Genomic DNA, 23,172 nt, shown 5'->3' on the forward strand with positions numbered 1-23,172 from the left:
AAAACGAGAACATTAAATACAAGCACTTAAGTCACGCATTGCTCAAGCCCGAATCTGGGGTGCTTGTTTTTCGCATTACTCTTGTTTCGGGAGCAGCGACTGTCGAGACCTCCAACATTCGAATCTCCCCCTACGGTCTTCAGATCGCTTGGCCGCCCCACAGGCTCAACGACCTCTCCAAAGAAAAGTAAATAAATCCATACAAAAAAAAACTATATATACATGTATATCATTTACATGTTGATTTTTTTTTTCCGGAACACGAAATGCATGTCTTTCATTGTGAACGCACGCATGTGTTTTTATGATGATATTTCTAGCAGCGTATTCCGTAATGCGAATGGTGTCACGTCCCATCTTTAATTTTCTATTTACATATGTCTAGTCATCTTAATTGCCTGCAGCTCGATAAACATACGCGCTTCGTGTAATGCACGGTATAGGAAGAGTACGATGTGCACTTGCTTATTTATTATTTCTAACATTTATGTGAAAGTGACAGAAGTGGTCAACTTCAGTCTTGATTTAGAGAGTGAATGAAACAATTATACGTCAATTTATCGATATTTTAACCGTGTAAATATTGTTACATGCATTTATGATTACCAACAGTTGGTGCACCTATTTATCATGTATGTCTCATTTCACGAATAGTGTGGATGCACTATTACGTTTATTTTAATCGCGGCGGCTTCGATTCACATATTGTGCAGAAGGGCGCGGGCGTTTCGCAATTATCCAATTACTAATTAAGTCGCCCACATCAATTTTATCTTGTGCAGCGCAAGGCAAGGACATTCGGTACAGCCTAATGAATGGTCATGTATGTCGATGGGTGCGCTGCTACGTTGTTATTTTTTTTTACTCATACACTTTGAAGAAAAGTGGATGAGCGTTGAAGAGAGGAGCAGGGAAACGCGAGGAGGCGTTAAATTGCACAAGCGGAAATTCATTTCCTATGCTCAGCGGAAGATATTTCAATCAGCAAGTCTAACTTTTGATTTTTTTTTCATATTTTTTCCATACTAGTTTTAAATAATAAGACACGATAAAATTTGGCTTCTTTTTGCTAATGATGGTATTAATTTGTTACTGAATTCGAATCAAGTTAGTTATTGTGGCTTCAATCGAGTTTTCCTTGTTACTAAGATTGTTGTTTATTTAGTTGTTATTATTATATATTGGATTCAGTTTTTTAGTAACAGTATAACATTCTATAATATACAATGAATTTGTTGGCAACTATTATTGTTTCTAGTAGTTCAATTCGATCTTAAGTTTTTTTTTGTTTGTTTGCACATTATATGCTGATTTTGTTGATGATTGTGGACTTATTATATATCAAGCATGTTATTAATTTCTTGATTATTAGAATGAACGTTTTGATGTTTATGTCTATTTGGGAATTAAGTTGTGCAGTGTATAATGTTTAGATGATAGCATTTCACCTCGTAATGTTGATGATTATTATGTTATATCAGCTTTCAATAATTTTAAGATCGTAGCCTCCCACCAAGTTAATCAAACATGTTATTACGTCTGCTTATATGCATTATGTGCTGATGCTGATGAATATTGAGAGCTTGACCTCTTCTTTCTATATTTTTTTTTTAGATTCTAATATCTCATCATGTAACCCAAACATGTTTGCAAATAAAAAATCGTTTAATCATCTTCTATTATATCTCGTGTATTAATTAGAATATTTTGCATATAAAGAAAAATTTGATGTTAACGATTATTTTGTTGTCGTTGATTTCTGATATCTATAATATTTAGATGATTTCATCTTATAAACCAAGCTCGTTATCAGCTACTGCGTATACGTGTAGCAGCAAGCTTTGATATTTTCTTTGTTTTCACGGCATGTTGGGATGCTGTTGATTATTGTCGAGTTGACCTCTTGCGGGACGTGGCGAGCCGCTGCCCTGAACTTTGGCTCGCGCGTTGCACAACAGAACTCGAAGCCGGCGAAGGGATTCGTAACTGGGACACGAAGGGTCGAGAAAGAAAGAGCTGCTTCTGCACGCAGCCATTCAGCGATCGTTGGACAAAGCCGCTCCGCGGGTTTCCAAAGGATATTAAAAGAAGCTGGTGAGGAGGAAGGAGTAAAATAAAACCCGGGGGAACTAAAAAAAAAGGAGACAAGGAGCCAGTCCACCCCTTTTGTCGCTCTCGATCCATTGAATGGACGTCGCAAAAGGAGGAAGGAAAAAAAAAGAGGAGGCGAACTTAAGAGGTGGAAGGACTCGCCTCCGGTGATAAAACGCACCGAGAGGATAAAGGGGAACTCGGAGTAACATATTCGTTCGAATTGACACTTCTGGTCTCTCTTCCATCCATGGACTGGTCCACGGTTCACTTGTTTTCGGTGCTTTGCCCCTTCGCGTTTACACTTGGAATAAAATATGGAAACCCTTCTCGTCCACTTGCCCCCCTCTTTTGTTTGGCTCAGCACAATTACACTGCGCGTTTTGTTTCCTCTTCTCCTGCTACATATTCCGGTCATCCACCAAAGAGACAATAAAAAACACGCTACGAAATAAACAACTAAACCCTTCACAGTGTGCATCACAATGCGGCGCAGTTTAAATGAGACGTCTGAATGAGAAAAGCGATTCCGCGACACCGAGTCCTTTCTAATCGCCTCCTGGGAAAGTTAAATATATTCACCTGGATGCAATCAATGCACTCTATGTACTTTTTATTTGTTCACTGTTAACCTCTTGCATAATTTGTGTAAAAATGTTTTATTATATTTTTTTTTCTTCAAATGAATAATAATTCTACCACATTTATTTTCTCAAAGCATCAAATGACCAGAAGACATATAATGTTAAACAAATAAATTTTATAGCTATGAAAGTTAAAGATCATATGTTGCTGATGTTATTTGAATGGATGATACCGCATTATAATTTTGGAAGATTTTATTTATTTATATTTTATTAAATATTATGAGAATATGTGTTCACCATCATTGACGTACACATTGACGTACATTTGTAAATCACTGGATTTACAAATTAAAACGCTAGAATAATAATGAGGAATGCAAATTATTGTGTACTATTCCAATGCCGATATAATCATTTGATAGATGTTTGTTTTTTGAAAATTAAAAAAAAAATAAAATTTTTATTTCATCATTTTAAAGCTTCACCACTGTTATCCAAATTTAAATGGTGATAGATCTGCACTTACATAACTATAGATATACAAGAGTTAACAATGTGCATTTAGTAATTATATTGATTGATCAGCTTGAAATACATTAATTAGTCTCATAAAGTATCACTTCTAAATGCTAATTAGAGTTAAGAGATGAATGACCAATTTATTGATGATTTTAATGTGACAATTTGTGTATTGTCTCAATAATATTGAACGTATTTGAAACGAAAGTTAGAATTACGTGTTTTCGATTAAAATTGTTTTTCCTTCGTCCTCGTTAGTCCCCTAATTGACTGCTATTAGTACCACGAAATTATTGTTGTTTTTTGATAATAGTATTAGGACTGTTTGATGGATGTTTCAGGAAAAAAGCCATGAACTGTTGGTATATTAATAACATTGTGGGAGGCTGAGAAGCGCAATCATTGGATTAATTTTAATTAAATTTTTCTTTCTCGCTCTCTCTTTAATTATTTAGTTTACGTGATGCGTGTACGAGATGTGATGTATAAATTGGAGGAAGCGAAAACGAGAGTTGTTCTATAAATAAAAGCCGGGTGGTTTAGTGTGATGAAATCGATGAGAAGGGTGGCGGCGGCAGCGTCGAGCGGTGGCGGCAGCAGCAGCAGCAGCAGCCACCGCCGCTGCCTCCCGCAAAACCCCTTCTCCTACATATTTAATAAGAGAGCGCCTACGTAACAAGTAGATGGTGTGGGCGGTGGAGTACGCGTGTTTGGCCTCCATTCTTCGATGGGGTGAGAGTATGCTCCGAGGGGCGGATCAGGGGGTGTTTGTCGACGGCGGCGGTTTTCGTTTGTCTGTGAAACGGCGCCGCCGCCGACGACGACGCCTTCACCCTCTCCGCCCCCTTACAATTTCGGCTCACAGACGGCGGCGGATTCTCCGACGTCTGGTTTTCCGACTAGCCGCCCGTCGGAGCGTGCGTACGTTACGCATGCCCAAACACGCTCTTTGTGCTTTCCCAGGACATACAAATCCGACGCTCGCTCAGGGAGGGCAACCCCTTTTCCTCCTGGGAACACATATATCAAATTACCCGAGCTCACATATATAGCGCACGAGAGAGAAAGAGAGTTATAAGGGAAGGTTGTAGGGAGAAGAGAGATGGCATATAGTTTAACACCTAAACCACATCCAGTTAGTTGCCCATTCATAATTTCCAACCCTTTGCTTTCACCTTCACCATTAATTCCGCAAGAGCGTACTGTTGTTTTGTAGTTGTTTTTTGTTTTTTTCTTCATTTTGACGACCCTCCTATATTTTTTTTTCCTATTTGTGGTTGACAATTATAACTGGGTTATATGAAAATGCAGTGAAGTCTGCTTTTGAAACGAATCAGAATTTATATTTCCAGTCTATTGCGGATGAATGACATTACATATGAAGAGCTTGAATCGGAAATTTTCATCCAAAAAATATGCGTGTTCAATTCAGAATAAATATTAACACATTAGTCATCAAATTTTACTATTTTCATAAAAACTACAATAAAATAGTATTTTTTATAGAAAATTGTTATTTGAATTTGTTTCATTTAATTATTACATAATTGTTTTACACAGTATTCGGTTATTATAAATACTAAACTTTAATTTGTAGATTTACGTATTTGGTATAATATTATTGTTAAGTTGTCTATTTCTTTTGTAATAATGTAATAGATTTTAAATATATTTATAGATTGAATTACTTCCAAAATACTTTTACATTCCATGGTTCATCAAGATCACTTGATAATCTTTTTTCTACTTCTGTTCTACTTTTGTTTATTTGGTTTAATTTGCCTTGGTTTTTGTATTCTAATTAAATTGCTGCATTTTTTAGCTGAAAATGCGGAGCATCAATTTGTACATGTTAGTAGAAACAATTAAAAGGAAATATATAATAAATACAGCATATTAAAGCAAATTAACTTAAATATGTTTTGTTTTGCTTATCTAGTAGGATAATGTTTTACAGAAAGTGCGGTTATTTGAAAAATTGCAATTGGTTTGTTTGTGGTTTATTTGAGATACGATAGGGTGTGAGAGACTGAAGACAGGAGAACAAAGTTAAACGCGGTACGGAGCGGTGTGTGGTCGCATGATCGAACCACAATTGTTTCAATTAATCATTCCTATTCAGGGCCGGCTTTGCATAATTCAGGATTAGGAGAAAAAAATAACATGGCAAACTGAATAAATGAAAACTGTTCGTGCGACGGGGCGAACGTTGCGTAAGTGCGAGTAAAATTAATGCACTTCGCTCTGTAACCTACATACGGAAAAGGGAATTATGTCAAGCGGGGCTCGGAGGCGGCGGCGAGACCTGGACGGAGACATGGCGGTGGGCGGGAAGCGGCGGCTGCGGCGGGCGTAGGCAATCGATCGATAACGTCGCGGGGGCGGCAGACGCCGACGCCTCGAGTCTCACCCACGCGCCCGTCAACACGACGGAGTGAAGGATGCGGCGGCGGTCTAGGCCCATTCACCCCGCCGCCGACGCCGTTACCTCTTCCACCGCCTCCAACCGGGATGCGGAAATGACGAAAGTCAAGGATAATCTGCACGTGCAAGCGCACACAGCGAATACGAAATTATCCATTATTCCCCTGCGCCGCCAGAGTTATATTCAGAAAGTAATAAAAAAAAAAGAACAGTAGAGAGAAAGAAGGAAGGAAAAAGACGGCGACGACGGTGATAATAATAATGCACGGGAGAAAGGATTCTTTCCCATCGCCGTCGTCCGTGTATTGAATTTCAAGCGAGAATTTCAATTTTGAACAACGCGCATTTGTTTACGAGACACTCTTGATTGAAATTCGAACGCCCTCCAGGGAACTTGACAATAGTGTAACAAGACCAAAACAACAACTCTATACAAATACGCACAAAAAAAAACAACAACGAAAAAACCAGAGTAGGGCGAATTATGTAATATAACTGCTTCGAATAATATAAATTACAGCAAATTGTTTCGTTTTTATTTTATTTTAATATTCACTAAAGCGCGAGTTGCATAATTGTCTTTGTAACAACACTTCCGTAACCTAATACTGACTCGAATTAACAAAAAATAAATGTATTACCTAAGAAAATAATTCTAGGAAAAGTACAAATTATATCATATTTGATGCAATCCTCAAAAGAAACCTTTTCAATCTGAAATAAAGCTATTGAAACTTAGATATTATTAAAATGACAAGTCGATCATTTTATCGGTCGTTTGCTAATTAGTATATAAGTGTGTAATACTAAGGTATTTCATTAAATAATACCAGTTTCCGTTACCGACTGTTAATTTGTATAATATTTATATTGTTTAATACCTGTTTTTTTTTATAAATGTAGCAGCACTTATTTAACGAATAATTGTATTCATCCTTCGGTGCTCATTCCCATCAAAAAGTTGATGGGATTCTGGATAGAGCAATGAAGATGAATGAGTTCGCGGAATGGGGGCTTTTTTTTTAAATTGCAGGACGCGATTATTTAGCGTAGTGTTGCGCACATGGGAATCAAGTTGGAAATTATGCACCCTACTTTCATTTACTATATTCGTTCTATTTTCCATTTCTTCATTTCGTTTTCCGGTTTATTATTAAAACCGCTCCCCGAATTATTAACATCACAATCGTTCCACGATTATTATTAACGCTGTCCGCACAAAAGAAAACTTTGTCAAATCTCGACTAGTTTAATTTGCTTTCGGTTTCGAATTAATTCTGGTAAAATAATGAAAATCCATCAGAAAATGTAAATTATTATATTTTTGCTTTTTATTTGTTAATACTGCTTGTGGCATAAAAACAAAAATCATTACCTTGTCATTAAATGTTTACGAGTATATTTAAGTAAAATGATCCTTTTATCTTGAGAAATCACAAAATGTATATTTCTTTTAGTTAATTTACGAAGATTTGGGTAACGTTTGTGATATATTTTAATATTAGTCATTACCGTTGTTACCCAAAAACAATAGATTAGGTAGACCATTTTCTATCATCAGACATTTGAATCGGAGACATTTTTGTTGTTTTCGGTCAAACTCTAAAATTAATCTATGATTGTTTATAAGCATTTATCTGAACGAGGCGATAAAAAACATATATTCGTCGCACATAATTAAATAAATTATTCTAAACTTCATGATTTAATTTATAGAATAAAGATAAATATTTTCTATTTATTAAAAATGTAAATGAGTAAATGGTTGTACGATTCATGTTGCTAAATTTAGAGTTAAATTTCATTAAATGGAATTGAATTGTAGTCTCTCGCATACAATAATTTTAGTACTGATAAAATGTGAATGGAAATCTTATTTTGATGCATGATAAAAATAATGAATAATAGAAGGTTTTTGAAATATTATTATTTTTTGTTAATTTATATTGTTATGGAATTAGGATGAAGGTTTTGGTTTAAAACAAGATGCTACTGTCCCTCACTTTCACCCAAACCATTTATGCGTGATTTAGATAATGGTTAATTAGTGGAGTCATGTTACGTAATAGCGGAGGTGAAACTCGTTTGGACAACATCTTGTGGATAAGGTTTTTCTAAATAATTTAGTGGTTGTGTCAGTCTTTCTCGATGAATTTCTTTTTTTTTTCACTTATCAAGGACCACGAGGTCCTTCACCTGTGCTGTGTGGTATAAGGATTTATACTCAAGTCACTGCACCATTAGATACAACGTTAGTTGCTTAAGTTTCGAATCTTATGAATCATCGAGATCGTTTGTTCCTCGAATTTAGAATAAATTGAATCTCGAACAAAAACTTGAATATCGAATAAAGAATGAAATGATTAAATTTCTTGTAAGGGAATAGTACCGTTTTATGGAACACTATCAAAGTAGATGTTTCAATGTATTTTCTTTTGTGTTCCGTACTAAGTTTGCTGATTTTGTATTGTCTTCTTGCAGATGCATTCGTCGGAGAAGTTGATCAAGCAAGAGGATGTGCCGCCACCAATTAAAAAGAACAAAGTGGAGTACATCCCGCTGCCGATGATGCATCAGAACCAGTCAATCTACTTCCAGTACATAGATACGATGATTCCGCCGAGCCTAAAGCAGAGTAAGATCAGGGAGATGATGTCTACGAATAATGGATACAGACCGGCAGCTCTGCCGCCACCGCCTGCTGCAAACCAGACATCGCTGCGGAGGCATTACTCGGAGGGCGGCGGTGGCGGGTACCAGCCGAACGTAGCTTTGGCACCGGCGACGCCCAAGAAGCACAGATATATCAAGCCATCATCGTACAAACAGGAGGAGGTCAGCTCATCGATGCAGAAGGAGATCAAGGTCGAGCGGATCGAGGACGAACGGCAGACGCAGCAGAGGTCGCCCGATTCGCACAACGTGATCGACTCTACGGTATCGGTGGTGCAAAGCACCGGCAAGATGCTGACCAGATATAACTCGGAGATAGAGCTGTCAACCGACACCGACGATACAGCCTCGGAGAGCTCAGACTGCACCGATAAATTCGAGGAGGTTGTCAAGAGCGTGATCGACAAAGACCTGCAGCATCTGCTTCAGAAGATCTTCCGGCGGATGTCCAAAGAGCGAGCGCTGTCGATGGCGGAAGCAAAGGAGAAAAACGTGAGGATTATGGAGCTAGAGTTGAAGCTGGAGCGATTGCAAAAGGATATGCAGGATTCGGAGGACAGACTGAAAATAACGCCTTCACCGCCGTCGACTCCGCCGCTGATTGATGAAAAGCCCATCAAACGAGAGACGGTTGTGGCGGCGACAGTGCCATCGGACGCACGCAGCGAAACTTCGCCGCCGCCTGTGACGACGACGACGACGTTGCCGCAGCCTTCGCCGCCACCGCCTCCGCTCGATAACGATGTCGAGCCTGCCTCCTCCCCCGCCAAAACCAGTGTCATCACGACGGCACAGGAAACGGGCGGCGGTTGCGGAGAGACCGCGAACGCTCTGTCGCCGCCGCCTCCCGAATGACTCTGATTCGGATCTGCTTTACGTATCCTGTTGGATCTTGCGACCACTCTCACCAAGTTCATTCAACGCAAGGGAAGAACCTGTTCAGTTTTCGAGCTTTATGTACATTCGGCTGTAGTAGTTATATAACCATACACATAAACACACACATACACACATATATACTTAGCTTCTCTCGCCGAGGGACAGACAAATTTGTTATTTGTTTTAATTTGTGAAATTAAGACGAACTGTTATTATTATTATTATCAATATGATGATTAATCAATATTTTCGAGTAGTTTTTAAGTTTTAGACGAGACGAAGATGATAACTAAATATTTTTATCGATAAAGTACAAAGCGCATCAGTCGCAGCTTGCAAAGCAAAGCTACGTTGATCGAAGAAACATATAATATATATAAAAGAAAAGAAGAAAAATAAGAAACATAGTAATAAATAAGATATAAAACAAATCGATTATATAAATATATATATAACATGACGACATATATACACTTACACACACAATTTTCAATATTCTTAATATGATTATTACTATTATTATTATTATCATCGTTGTAACGGCGTGAATGAATGAATTTGATTGTTTTTGTTTTCTTGCGAGGGTGCGCGGGTTCAAGTCCCACGAATTATCAATAATTTATTTTAAAAAAAACACCACTCCCCCATCGAAATGGATTCAATCATTAATTGTATACAACAACAAAAAAAAAACACCATCGATCTTTTTTGATAAAAACCGTCGACCAAAAGAAAAGAAAAAAACATTTTTGATACACGTTTGATACATTTTTCTCAGGTAATCGATGCAATCATCTATTGAAGAAAAAAAAATAACTTTTTTATATGGATTTGGATTTTCAGTTTGACATACGAGTTAAAGTTTGTTTTATTTTACGTTTTTTTTCTCATTATTTTTTTTAGAGAAAGCGCGGGACGCGAAAAAAAAAATTTGATCCCGGATCGAAATATTGATTGATATATTGTATATGAAAGAAAGTGAATATTATGTATATAGAAAATACAATTAATGATTAAATATGTTTATAAAAAAAAATATATACTTGTAATTATAGGAGCGCAAATAGTATAATATACAGAAGGAACTTTGTTTTAGAATGACTGTGGTATATATTATATAGAAGATACAAACAAAAAGTAATTTAAATATTCGAAAAGCGCAGGAGAGTAATATATATGAATATATATATATTAAATTGAAGATAAGGTTGAATACGAGGAGAACGCCATATGAATAGATTTTATTATTATTATTTAGGAAGAAAGATATTTTTGTTTATTTTACTAATTTATTTATGACTATCCTTTCACTGTGAACCATCCCCACGGTGCGGGGATGTAAAACAAAAGCAGCGTAGATTCATGATTTCATAGACGTCAGGGATCTACGATAACATTATTATTTATATATATAATATTATACGCATATAAATATGTAGATGATGTACATTTCATTTCTTGTTTTGTTTGTTTAGACTATTATTTTTTGTGTTGTTCTTTGATCGAACAGACGAGGATGTAACTGCGGGGAAATTTGTGATAGAGGGATCATTTCGGATGGCGGAATCCGATTTGCCGAGGAAGCAACTAATTTAAGTTTAAAAATTTGCTACAGAAAAAAAAACAAATTAATAACAATACTGAATATATATGTATATATATATATGATGGACCCAGTGATTGATCGTCGGTTATTAAATTTTTCGAGTATGCTAAGAACAGATCTCTGATTTATTTTAGTTTTTGAAGGGCATTATTACAAAAAAAGACAAGATATAAGATGAACGAAAAAAGGACCGGATTTGTTGTTTTTATATCGCCCTTGGAGACGTTGTTGTGAGGAGCATACCAAGGGGCGTGCCTTCTCCATTTTACGGACTTGTGATTGGAAACTGCCAAAAGAGAACAGCAATAAGTCATTCTACATTTATGGATTACCGCGATTAGCATATTCCGTACACCGGGGTTGTTTTGTTTTTTGTTTCAAAGACGATTTTTAACATATACATTTTGTGATCTCAGAGTACTAGGTAAAACAAAAATTAACAACAATAAAGAAAAAAAATTATAAATTACATAACGATCGGTAAATCTGTCGCGAAGTTTTATTTTTGATTTGTTCGGTGAGGCCTTGTTTGATGAAGGAGAGGAGAAAGTATCGTCAACTTATGTTTAGAGTTTGTGTGTCGTTTCATTGCTATACTATTATGTCTCTCATTATGCAGAAGAATTTTGTTATCATTTGTTCATAGGAGGATTTCGCCCTACCCACACACAGTATGTTGTTTCATTTTTATTGTACGTTGTCCTCCGGTTTATTTCATTTCATAAGAAGAGAAAACTTTATGTGTCAAAGAAAGAATATGATAAAAAAGAACGTAATATATTCATTGATTTATATTAAAAACAAAAGCGTCACTAAATCGTATACCAGAGTTGTTTTAATTTCATTTCATTTGTCCTGCCAAAACCACCCCCCCATCCCACGAGACAATTCTCGTTACTTTCCCAATTCGACGAGAAGATAAAGGTAAGAGGAACAAGTAAAAAATTTCATAAAAATTATTTTTTATTCTATATTTAGTGGCATTGTCATTCCATAATGTATGTTTACACATGGGGTATGTCCTACTACATTATGCAGCATCCCATGCATAATATAAATAAAATATAATTTAAAAATTTATTCACCAAACTGAAATTCCTTCCTGCTTTTTGAAGTGCGCTACACTTAGTGGACATTCATTAAATATATATATATATATGTATATAAAACTTCTTAATGATCAACTGAACACTTATAATAATTGTAATAGAATTTCTCTGATTCACCAACGATGATTATTGTAATTGGCGTTGCCGCCACCTCGATTGTTGTTGAAGTTGCTGTGACCGCCACGCTGGAACCTTGGGTTGCCGTTGAAATGAACGCCACGGGGAGGAGGTTGTTGCGTTGGCATACTATTGCTACCGAAGTTGCCAAAGTTGTTGTAATTGTTGTAGCCGTACGAGTTATGCACGTTCTTGTTGGGATACTGTACGAAGTCCTTCTGGAATAGCTGATGTCGCGGAACAACGCTCGGCGAACTTGTGGGTAGCTGTGGTGCACTCGGAGGTGGATGACAGATTGGGGATTTCTTAAGAACCGGTGTAGTGACATTCACAGTTGGTTCCGGTGCAGTTGTCGGAACCGTTTCAGGAGAACTCTTAGATATCGAACCCATTATATTCGCAATCACATTACGCGCCTCGTCCAGATCCACCTTTACTTCCTGGTGCTGTTTCTCCTTCTCCGCGCTGCTGCTCTTTATGCTTTGTTCGATGATCTTCCTCTTCATATCCAGCTGACTTTCTTCTACGTTCTTACTAGCAGCTTTGAAAACATCCTCGTAGGTGTATTCGTCTTCCGAATCGATGTTTATATTATCGGATTTCTGTTCTGCTTCGAAAGAGCACGTATCGATGTCGGTGTGGGAGGAACCGATCAGTTTCTTCGAAAACGGACTTATTCTTCCCTCCTCCTTGTGGTCATCATCGTTTTGGCCTAACTGCACAAATTTCCTTAAGGACTCTACACGCTGTGGCTCCTTCGCCTCCAGTTTCTTAAGATATGTAATTAATCCTTGCTGCTCCTCGCTAGACAAATCTTTGAAGTTCTGCAAGAGCGTTTGTAAGTCTGAATCCGAGAGTCCGTCCATCGTGTCCTTTGATGATGAAGGCGTAGGTTCAGGTTCGGGTTCAGGTTCTTTCACTACAACTGTTTCTTCCGGTGTTTTCTTTGAGAAGCTTTCCAAAAACGAAGCAGTAGTGATAGGTTTGTCTGAATTTTTTGACGCTTCTGCCATTCCAACCTAAACACACAAAAAAGCCATTTAGTTAAATATCATATAAATATCAAAGTATATCTCTTTAGTGTATTGCAGGGTTTAAATTTGAATAAAATTTATTTTCAAAATCAATTTCGTTTTGCCTGTGAATCTGCGAAACTATAACATTATTATATCTTTTATGGGAATAAAGAATACATCTGGAAGTGCATTTATATAATAAAAGCAAAAAAATGCAACATGTTTTTCACATTAAAAATAATTTAAGCCTGACCAGAAGATATGTATCTTATTGTGTGAAAATCTATATGGGGTACTATATTAGTATAATAGAAATATTAGCTTGATGTAAAAAAATATTTATTTTATGCAAACATACTGATTGCAACTGATTAGTTTTAATTCTTGAATGGAAGGAAATGGTACTTACAACAGCGTTAATAAGTTGTTCCAGTTCAGCTTGGGAAACGTCGGTCTTTCCTTGCAAGACTAAGGCGGTAGCGATTTGTTTGGCAATCGCAGTTTTGTCCACCGTTCCGACTCCTGGCACTTTAACTGGATCTACTTTTGGTGGATTGGCGGCCTTTCTGGTGCTCGCTAAGTGGATCAAACTGGCGATTTTAGTGATTGCCTGTTTGAACGCCTTTTCCTGTGGATATTCCACCAATCCTGCATGTAATTGTCCCTTCAATTTCTCTTTGATAGTCTCGAAAAGTACACAGTTTATGTCACTGTCCAGAAGGTTCTCTGAACTGTTTGCTTCCTTCTTCTCCATGGCCAAAGCACTGGCAAGCATATCGACAACCTTCGGTCCCAGCGAGCCTAGTTTATCCTCTAGAGCTGTGAGCAATCTCAAAACTCCAACGACATTGACTTCTCCATCATCTTCCGGTTCGGGAGAGACGGTTTTTGGCATTGAACGTTTATAATCCAACGGAGTGCGACTAACATCCCTCATAACAGGAGGCGGCTTATAGCAGTCCAATAACGGCGGCTCTTTTTTGTATTCTCTGTGGTAATTGATGTCCCGTTCCCAAGATTTCTCCCTGGATTTGTACTCTCTGTCTTTGCTCCTGTTGTATCGGTCTCTTTCCCAGCTTCGATCCCTCCTCCTAGAATCATTACTGATTCTGTCCAGTGAGCGCTTATCGCGATCTTTCGAATTCTTCCTACGCGAATTATAAGAATCAGATTCCCACGGGCTGCGTGATCGCACAGGCGAATCATCTTTATCCTCGATAATGATCACCTCGTGATCTTGGTCAGGTTGCGCGGCTATCGGTACCGGTCTGGTTCCTTTCTTACCGATCCTAAAACTAACAGGCTCACCAACAGGAAGTCCAAACCTAAAACATAGACAAAATAAAATATTTAAATTTAACAAGTTTTAATTGAAATACCTTCTTCGCAGGTCGTCAAGTTTTGTTTTAAGTTCAATCTTATGTAGTTCCACTATTTTATCGTTCCAATAAATAATCCACTCCGGTTTAAAATCGTACTTCGCGGCGTCTTTTCCCTCAGCCTGCAGTTCTTTATAACGCTTATTCCAGAATATCTTCCACTCGTCATTATACTGAGGATGTTTCTCTGGGTTGTTTTGATGCTGGTTTAATTCCTTCTGCAGGTCTTTCTCTACTATCGCCGATAACCTTTTAAACTCTTCCATTTTCTCTACTTTATTCTTGCTCTGATCTTGGATTTTCTCGTGCCTGGACTGTATGTAGTCCGGTCGGTTCCAAGGCATATTTACTTCACGTTTGTTGTTTCTGGGGAGCGGTGAAATTGACCGCCGTGAGTAACGTGATCGCGGACTTCTACTTCGGCTTCGTCGCCTAGACGAGTACCTTCTGCTGCGTGGACTATCATCGTAGTCGCTCAGATCACTGCTCGATATGCTTGAAACGCTGCTCAACGATTTTCTCCTGGACTTCTTGTCCGTCATTTTCAACCTTTGTGCGTGTGTGTGAACTATGGGAGGGCTGGGACTCCGTTTTCGATATTCATTAGAAAATCTGTTAGCTATACTGTTTGAGTTCCTACGTGGATGGTCTAATGAAAAATAATAATATAAAATTCGTTTAAAACAATATTGACAATCACATACCAACTTCTGTCACTCTCGTCAGTTCTTTCGTGTCCACCATGTTCTCAAAAGTATAACCGTTCTTTTCCGAAAAGTGCGGTCCATTGAAGATTAGCTGATGTAGCTCGTCTTTCTTGCGCTCGAACGATTCCTGGTCCACCGGGTGCGGAAGAAGTCTCCCGTATTTAGCCTCAATGGCATCTCCTATTTTGTTAAGCGCCTCCTGGTAATTCTTCTTGTATTGTCTCGTGTGGTATGGAGCCAAAAGCTGATAGGTCTTCGGGAAATGTCTTTGCAGGTACTAAAATATAAATAACATGATAACGATTGGTAATCATTGTTACAAAACAAAAACTAACGCCTTGTATGTGATTGTAGCTAACTAAATGCGCTATGACAGTACGTGGATCTCCTTTCTTGCCGCACAATAAGCATAAGTATGAGGGTTCCTTCTCCAGATCGTAATCCTGTATTTCCAATAAGTACTCCAAGCCTAGCAGAGCTCCAGAGCGAAAAGTATCCAGACGCTCCTGAAAGTTAATAAATAATAAATTAAAGAACAAACATTAAACGATGGATGTGTCTACTATACCTGGATCTGAGCGACCTTAGTTATTTCTCCCTCAAAGCCAGGAGGCACTGGTTCGCCTGGCGCTATTTTCATGGAGGCCACTTCTTCTTGCACTGGTTCTGGCTGCGGCATAATGGTCGGGCCCTTCCACGAGAATTTAGCCTCGAAGTTAGCCATGTTGACGGTGTGTCTACGTCCTCCTTCATGGTAGAACATTCTGCCCATGACGGGACACTTGCACACCTTGCAATACCAACTCTCATTGCCATTGTTATATCGTAACTCAAAGACTGTGCTATATTTTCCATTCGGCAAGTAGCCTTTGACATTCAAGAGACGCTCCTGCTCAGAAACCTGCAAAATGAAAACAAAATATTTAGAAAGTCCACCTGCAAATCGAAAACAATCAGAACCGAAAATAAAATATACGTAATTAAAGAGAAAAAAAAGGTATCATATTAGGCAAAAAGGGGGGAAAATATATTTTTAAATTAAAAAAAAATAAAGGAATAAATTGATTTTTTGTTCAATTTCCACTCACTTCCATATAAAACTTTTATTGTTACTATTATTATTATTTTAAATCCAAAGAGAGATTTAGTTTAATCCTCAGGTCCCACTACTTACCAATGTCTTAAAGTATGGTTATTATTATTATTTTTACAATACAATTAAATTTTCATGTTTTTTTTTTTGTTTGTTTATAATTAACTTATACTTACCATAGATATAAATTATATTTGTTTAAAATGAAAATGAAATGATAAAGGCTGGAATTTTATAAAGAAAAAGAAATTGAAGGTAGAGAAATAATAGTTGTATAAAGTTACCTGCCGCTATATTTTTTTTTTTTTGTAGAAGGAAATGAAATAATTGGATTTACCTTTTTGGTCCCAAGCGGTGCCACTTGCACTTCATCCTCTGTGCCCGGTGCCACTGGTTCCATATTATTATATTTATAAAAATTCAATAATATTATGCGCACTTCAACACAAAACACAACACTCTTGCACAGCAATAATAATATTGCTGCTGCTTATCTCCTCAATATAAAACTGTTTATAGCCGATTTAAACTGCAAACAGAAATTCAATTAAATCAATGGCATTAGTTACAGGTTGTTCATATAGATAAGATATATATGTGAGGATGTTCAGTGGAAGGGAAAGGTTTTACTTACCGTTCAGCAGGTTAAGCAGTTAAATTAAACACGAGTGCATTTAGGTTTTATGTTCATATTAATATCTCTTCTCAAACACTCTCACTCCTTGTATAGTTACTCGCACGATACTTACTTAAAACATTGTTTGCAAACACAAATCTTGTATATTAATTAAATAGAAGATGGTTGGAGGACAACTACTCTCTTTTTTTTTTACAAATGCAACGTCAATCACGGAATTCTGTTCGACGCGGTTCAAATACAATGGTACAATACACTCTTAATATTAACAATAGATGTTTTCGGCCGGTCCTTACCTAATTATTATTAATATATTCTTGTATATATTGAAAAGGACGAAAATATTCCATTTTACATGTAACGCTCCTGTCACTCGATATCAATTCAACTACAATGAAGTTCGCTGTCATTTACGATCCGGGTTTAATGCGAAGGAAAACAATCCATAAAATGATTACCCGGAATAGAGCTGCAGTTAATAAACAAAAGAATTATAGTTTTATTTCATAATTTATTAAAAATATGATAAACCATAATTCAATGTTATTGTATTGATTCACTATTCTCAACACTCTAATCAGAATTGTTGGAGTTATTTCATAGAGGTACCGCTTTCTCCCACCTAAAATCAAGATTCCGCGAAATTAAAAATTGAGTTAGGCAACCCAATTTCCATGTTGAATCTAACCATTTTCTTAGCTATTCTCATTACTGGTGGCAATCGCAAGCCTGGCAACCGAAATATCGTCAATCAAATTCGAATCGAATCAAAATCCCGACAACCATAATTCCGACTATATCAAAATCTTGACTATATTAAAATCCCGACCATGTCTTAAATGTCTTTAATGACATTTTTAAATTATTCTGGAGCGTAGTCACTTTTAAGTTGTTATTAGAAAGGTCGTTGGTTCAATTCCGAAAAATCAACAAAACATTGTGGTGGCTGTTAAACCCGAAAGGGGTAGAAATAGGGCCGGAGAGATTTATATCAATAAATAAAGAACAACAATTCATAATGTTAAGGTTTATTATGAATAATTCAACAAAATCAAATAAATTAATAATAATTTATTGTTATTAATAATAAAAATGTAGCATATGCTTCGAAATAATTTAAAAATGTTATTGTAGAAATTTTTGATATAGTCGGGATTTTGATGCATTCGGGATTTTGATATAGTCGGGATTTGGAATTATGGTTGTCGAGATTCTGAAAAATCGGGATTATGGTTGTTGAGATTTTGATATAGTCGGGTTTCGAACGTCGGGATTTCGATAGACGGTATTTCGGTTGTCGGGCTTGCGATATAGACGCTCTCATTACCCTTCTTAGAACTCATGTACTAAATTTACAATAAAAATGTAAATGGAGAAACCAGTCGTACTGATGCTCATAGGCAGAGGTGCCTGATTTTATCCCATTCCAAAAACCGAATTCAATCGATCGAGGACGTAGCGCGATCTAGGACCATTTGTCCAAAATAAGTCTAAACTATGATACAAATATGCAAGATATCATTCCTTTATCGTCCTCTTTCGCGAATGATGTTATTGTAACTGAAGTGTCAGATTGACAAACATTAAGTAACAATATAGCAAGCCAACCATCGACTAATTTTGACATAAAGCCTGACTATACTTTATTACTATCTATCACTTGATATCGATATTTAAATCCGTCTCAAGAACAATTTGACTTCTCTTGATATACATTCGTGACTTGTTACTTGAATTTGATTAAGTACGAGATTTTTTTTTTCTTATTCATTTTCTTCTTTTCATAATTGACATCAATATAAAAATCATAAACAGTAAAGATTGAAGTGGATTATCTTCTTGAATCTTTTTTTTATTTGAGCCGTTATATTTGAAAGTGGTAAAAGTCTAATTTTTCATACATCGAGATATTTAAGGGTTTGAATTAATTAAAAATATTGACAAATGTTGGAAAATATAATAAGAGGATATCTATATCTTATTAAAATTAACATTAACTCATTATTTCCAAAAGTGGACTTATACAACTTTAAAAAAAGAGTAATATTTAGAAATGTAATTCAGAACATTTAACATACTTGAAATATGGAAATTCTCAAGTATTTTTTAATGGGCTTCAATAAAAAATATTGAATATTCATAATAATAACGGTGGCGATAATCAAGTGATGAAAACAGTATAAATTGAAATGAAATCTTCTGAAAATTATCATTTCGATATTTCCATTTAAATTATTAACACTTTATACCATAATGGCAATTGAATCAGTCTCCCAAAAACGCAAATTGCAAGAAACAATACCAGATGCAGAAGAATCACTTAAAAAGAAGGCTAGAAATCATATTGTCAAATTAAGCATTTACAAGCTGTAAATCCTTCTCACAGTACCAGCACCTTTCGTCTTCCTTCTTTGCGATAAAGTGCAGGTACTTGCCAAAGCATCCATGACCAGACAGCGCCTGGCTCAGGTGAAATGTTGTTTTACCGTGCTTTCTGCTTAACCAAGGCTCTATTTGTGGGATTAGGCACCGAGTCCAGTCTCCTTTTTCCGACCTGTGCCATTTATCTTGCCATTTTTGCAGCATCCGTCTGGCTCTAGCATCCGCTTTGGTCGCGGATGACAAGTCTAAGAAGACGAAACTTTCGTAAGAAGAAATCATGCATAAGGATAGTCTCAAGGTAGTAAAACAAAGGATTATAAAGTTTTGAATAAAAAATAAAATACATTAATATATAAATAATTAAACAAATACTTTAACAATAAATACATTTCATATATTTTGACCTCCCAAATCTTCTTCATCTCTTATAATAATTTTGTATTATTTATTATAATGAAAAAATTCTAATAAAGGTTAAACATTAAAAATCTATTTAAATATCGTTCAAAATAATATCCGAAAAAAATAATACAACAAAAATGAACAAAATATATATGTCGGTAGTTACATACATTCTAGAAAATTATTTAATTTATGATTTTGGAACAACAGATTTGATTTTAGACCAACTTTGTTGACAATTTTACTTAGTACAGAAATATCTTGTATAGTACGGCTTCGATCAGTCCGTATTCACTATAGTTAAGTAAGCTATCACTATACTTAATTCCTAGATTAGTTTTGAAAGCAAAGATTGAGAATATCATCTCTCAATCTACACTGCACCAAATTAGATTTATAGTTGTAGTTGACTACATATTACGCGTTACTTGTTAAGTAACTTATATTAATAATATAAATTATGCAATCAGGACCGACCAACAAACTATTAAACAAACTTATTATTTCGAATGTAACGCTAGTAAAAAGAGACTTGGCAAGTATCGTGTAACAAATAGCTAGTTAGGGTAGGGTTAAGGTTTCTATAGTAATCTAAATATTAGATACAAGAACGACTGTTTTCATTATTATATTTTTTTTGTCGAAGTCGCATTTCAGAACTTTGTCTAAAAATGTACGCATGGTTTTATTTTAAATTCCTCAACATAATCAGATTCTTGAGTACTTAAGGTAAGATAAGTTTGTCTTTGAACACGACAGTATCTGTGATAAATATATTACAAGTAATAAAAAACTGTAAACAAATAATAGACTTATTACCAACTCAATTCTTGCGTATATGTGCAAGGTAAGTTCGTGGAGTCAGAAACGGTTTCCTATATGAAAGTACCAATAAATTGAAAATACAACTAATAAATCAGTCAATACTCACTTCGCAAAACTTAACAAGTTGTTGGTATTGATATTTCTATAGTAACTAACCATGATACACATATACATTTGTACATGTATATCTGTATCATAGTAACTAACAACTTACGTTAAAATAACGTAGATTTTAATTGTAATAACAATTTGTAGATGTCGTTTTTCTGTTTATTTTTCAGAACTTTATCAGCTAACGCACTTGCTACAGTTATTGTTTTATTGTGTTTACCTGCTTAGCATAATCAGGCTCTCGCGCACCTGTAGAAGGTAAGTTCATAGAGTCTGGAACGGCTTCCTCTTTGAACTCCGCAGGGTCTCTTTGTCTTCAGTTAATTGCCCTGCGCTCGCGATCTTGCCGACAAATATTTGTGCCCTCTTTGTGATGCGTTTCGTGCGCGGCGAAAGCAAAGAACTGACAACAAAGGATGATAAGAACGATGGAAAGTGCGTTCCCTCTTTGCATGCGAGAAACGAAAGCGAAGGCCGGCTTCCGCTTGATATCACGGTGTTATGCAATTAGCTTAATTAAACAGGCGCATTAAGGAGGCGTTTCGTAAATAAAAGCTTGTTAAATAAAACAGAGATACCGTAATAACAAAACGGGCAATGTAAATATGTTCACATAACGATTGTTTTTTTAAGTAAGTTTGTGTTTTTTTTAAGGCAACTTTTCTTGTCGAAACTTAAACACTTTTTTGTTTTGTACTGTAATTGTGCATACATACAATGATCAAATCTGTTAGGAAATTAGACTTATATATAAATATTACCAAGAATAAAATTTAAAATATTTCTTACAAATGAACTTAATCACCTTAAAAAATCATTAATTACCCCTTTTAGTGATTTCTTCATTAACGTTAATTTGGTCTATTCAAAGTTATAAATTGCGTTCTAAATGATAAACAAGGTCTTACTGTATACAAATTAACAAAATATGAAATAATTTTGGATACAGGCAAGCAGATCCATAAAAAACATGAAATAAAAATCAATGTTTTCTAAACATATTGAAGTCTTATCTGAAAATATAGCAATAACTCGCATAGTGCGGCTTCGATCAGTCGGGTTTGAATATTTTAAAACAAAGTAAATTTGAATTTATCAAAATAAAAATAAATTAATAAATTAGTACTAATTATTAATTTTTACTTAAAACAGTTCAGTCTTTTTTATCATTTTGTGCGGTTTATTTTTCTATGTATTTAGTTCCTCGATTGGTCCAGTTTCAAACAGTCCGGGATATTGTCCGAACCGAACCCGCACAATGCGAGGTATTGCTGAACTTATTATTTACTGAGATATAAATTTCTTGATATCTTCCAACTCTCTTGACAAAATATTATTTATTGTATTTTTCAGTGTATACTACGCTTTAGTTTGTGCGTTTAAAAACATATTTAACTATTTTTTAAATAAACTTCCAAGAGAACTTAGAGCTGTCAATAAACTTAACTACTTATCAGGCCTACTAATCTGAAGATAGATAGATATTTGATATTGAAATATCATTAATATCAGCACAAAATTTACAACTATGATTGTTATGCTTAAACTAGGTATTTAGAAATTACATTTAAAGCCAATTAAGGCAAATAGAATCAAGACATCTTTCAAACTATAATCTTAATTAACGTAACGTTAGCAGGAACGGGTCTATATCGCAAGCCCGACAACCGAAAGACCGTCTATTGAAAGCCCGACGTTTGAAATCCCGAGTGTATCGAAATCCCGACTACCATAATCCCGACAATCAAAATCCCAACTGTATCGAAATCCCGAATATATCGAAATCCCGACTACCATAATCCCGACAGTGTCTTTTATTATTATAATTTCTACAATAACATTTTATATTATTCTACTATATATTAATAGGTACAGCGGATACTGAAAAAAATATTTTTAAGACTTAGGTCGATGGCTCTTTTGCCCGATTATTAATTGTTGTTATTTATTCTTAATAATAATAAATAATATTAATTATTATTGTATTTTTTTTTTCGTTGTCTTATTCATTATGAAACTTAATAAGAAATATTCTATAATAAAATTAGTTTATGTTATTAACAATAAATAACAACAATTAATAATTTTATTAAGTTTTAGATTGTCGGGATTTCGATATAGTCGGGATTATGGTAGTCGGGATTTTGACATAGTCGGGATTTCGATATAATCGGGATTTTGAACGTCGGGATTTCGATACACTCGGGATTTCAATACACTCGGGATTTCGAACGTTGGGATTTCGAACATCGGGATTTCGATACACGGGATTTCGGTTGTTGGGCTTGCGATTGCCACCGCTATATATATATTCTACTCTCGATTGACGTTTTATTAAATAAAAAATCAACTTACATAATCACATGTAGTTTGTAGTTTTTTCACTCAAATCAGTTTGACTGCTTTGACTTTTTTTCTAGAAGCTTCCGCTACCATTCTCGTGTATTTTCTTATGAAGAGGTGCGCATTTTTGTTAGCAGCCCACGGCCGCCAAATATACGAGGATAGTCTTTTATGTTGAGTAATTGCATTCATTGTAACACTTTAAAATAACACTTTATTTTAAATCAGAATAATTTTTACAAAAAACATCTTTTAAAATATTATTGAAGCAC

The 23,172-nt window shown here is 35.6% G+C and overlaps 2 protein-coding genes across 4 annotated transcripts in view; one reads left to right on the forward strand and one right to left on the reverse strand.

Moving 5' to 3' along the window:
- The window catches only part of LOC108566890 (ski oncogene), a 39,865-nt gene extending 29,068 nt beyond the window's left edge, over nt 1-10,797 (forward strand). The window contains exon 2 of the mRNA XM_017927002.1: nt 8,103-10,797. Within this exon, the coding sequence (XP_017782491.1) occupies nt 8,103-9,149 (1,047 nt within the window). The 3' untranslated portion in view covers nt 9,150-10,797. The remainder of the gene's footprint in view (nt 1-8,102) is intronic.
- A 965-nt stretch (nt 10,798-11,762) lies between these two features.
- LOC108566906 (uncharacterized protein CG7065-like) lies at nt 11,763-17,309 on the reverse strand. 3 transcript variants are annotated; one of them, XM_017927031.1, is made up of 8 exons: nt 17,134-17,309; nt 16,538-16,729; nt 15,676-16,008; nt 15,443-15,613; nt 15,105-15,384; nt 14,401-15,049; nt 13,431-14,346; nt 11,763-13,024 (listed from the first exon to the last, which is right to left on the reverse strand). In XM_017927031.1, the coding sequence occupies exons 2-8, from the start codon at nt 16,598-16,600 to the stop codon at nt 12,002-12,004; spliced, it is 3,435 nt and encodes a 1,144-aa protein (XP_017782520.1). In that variant the 5' UTR covers nt 16,601-16,729; nt 17,134-17,309; the 3' UTR covers nt 11,763-12,001. The 3 variants fall into 3 exon arrangements, with proteins under 3 accessions (XP_017782520.1, XP_017782519.1, XP_017782518.1); XM_017927030.1 differs by having other exon boundaries at nt 16,950-17,309; XM_017927029.1 differs by having other exon boundaries at nt 16,835-17,309.
- Between the last annotated feature and the right edge of the window lie 5,863 nt (nt 17,310-23,172).

The sequence above is a fragment of the Nicrophorus vespilloides genome, unplaced genomic scaffold (assembly GCF_001412225.1).
Source record: "Nicrophorus vespilloides isolate i.1.1-1 unplaced genomic scaffold, Nicve_v1.0, whole genome shotgun sequence".
NCBI lineage: Eukaryota > Metazoa > Arthropoda > Insecta > Coleoptera > Silphidae > Nicrophorus > Nicrophorus vespilloides.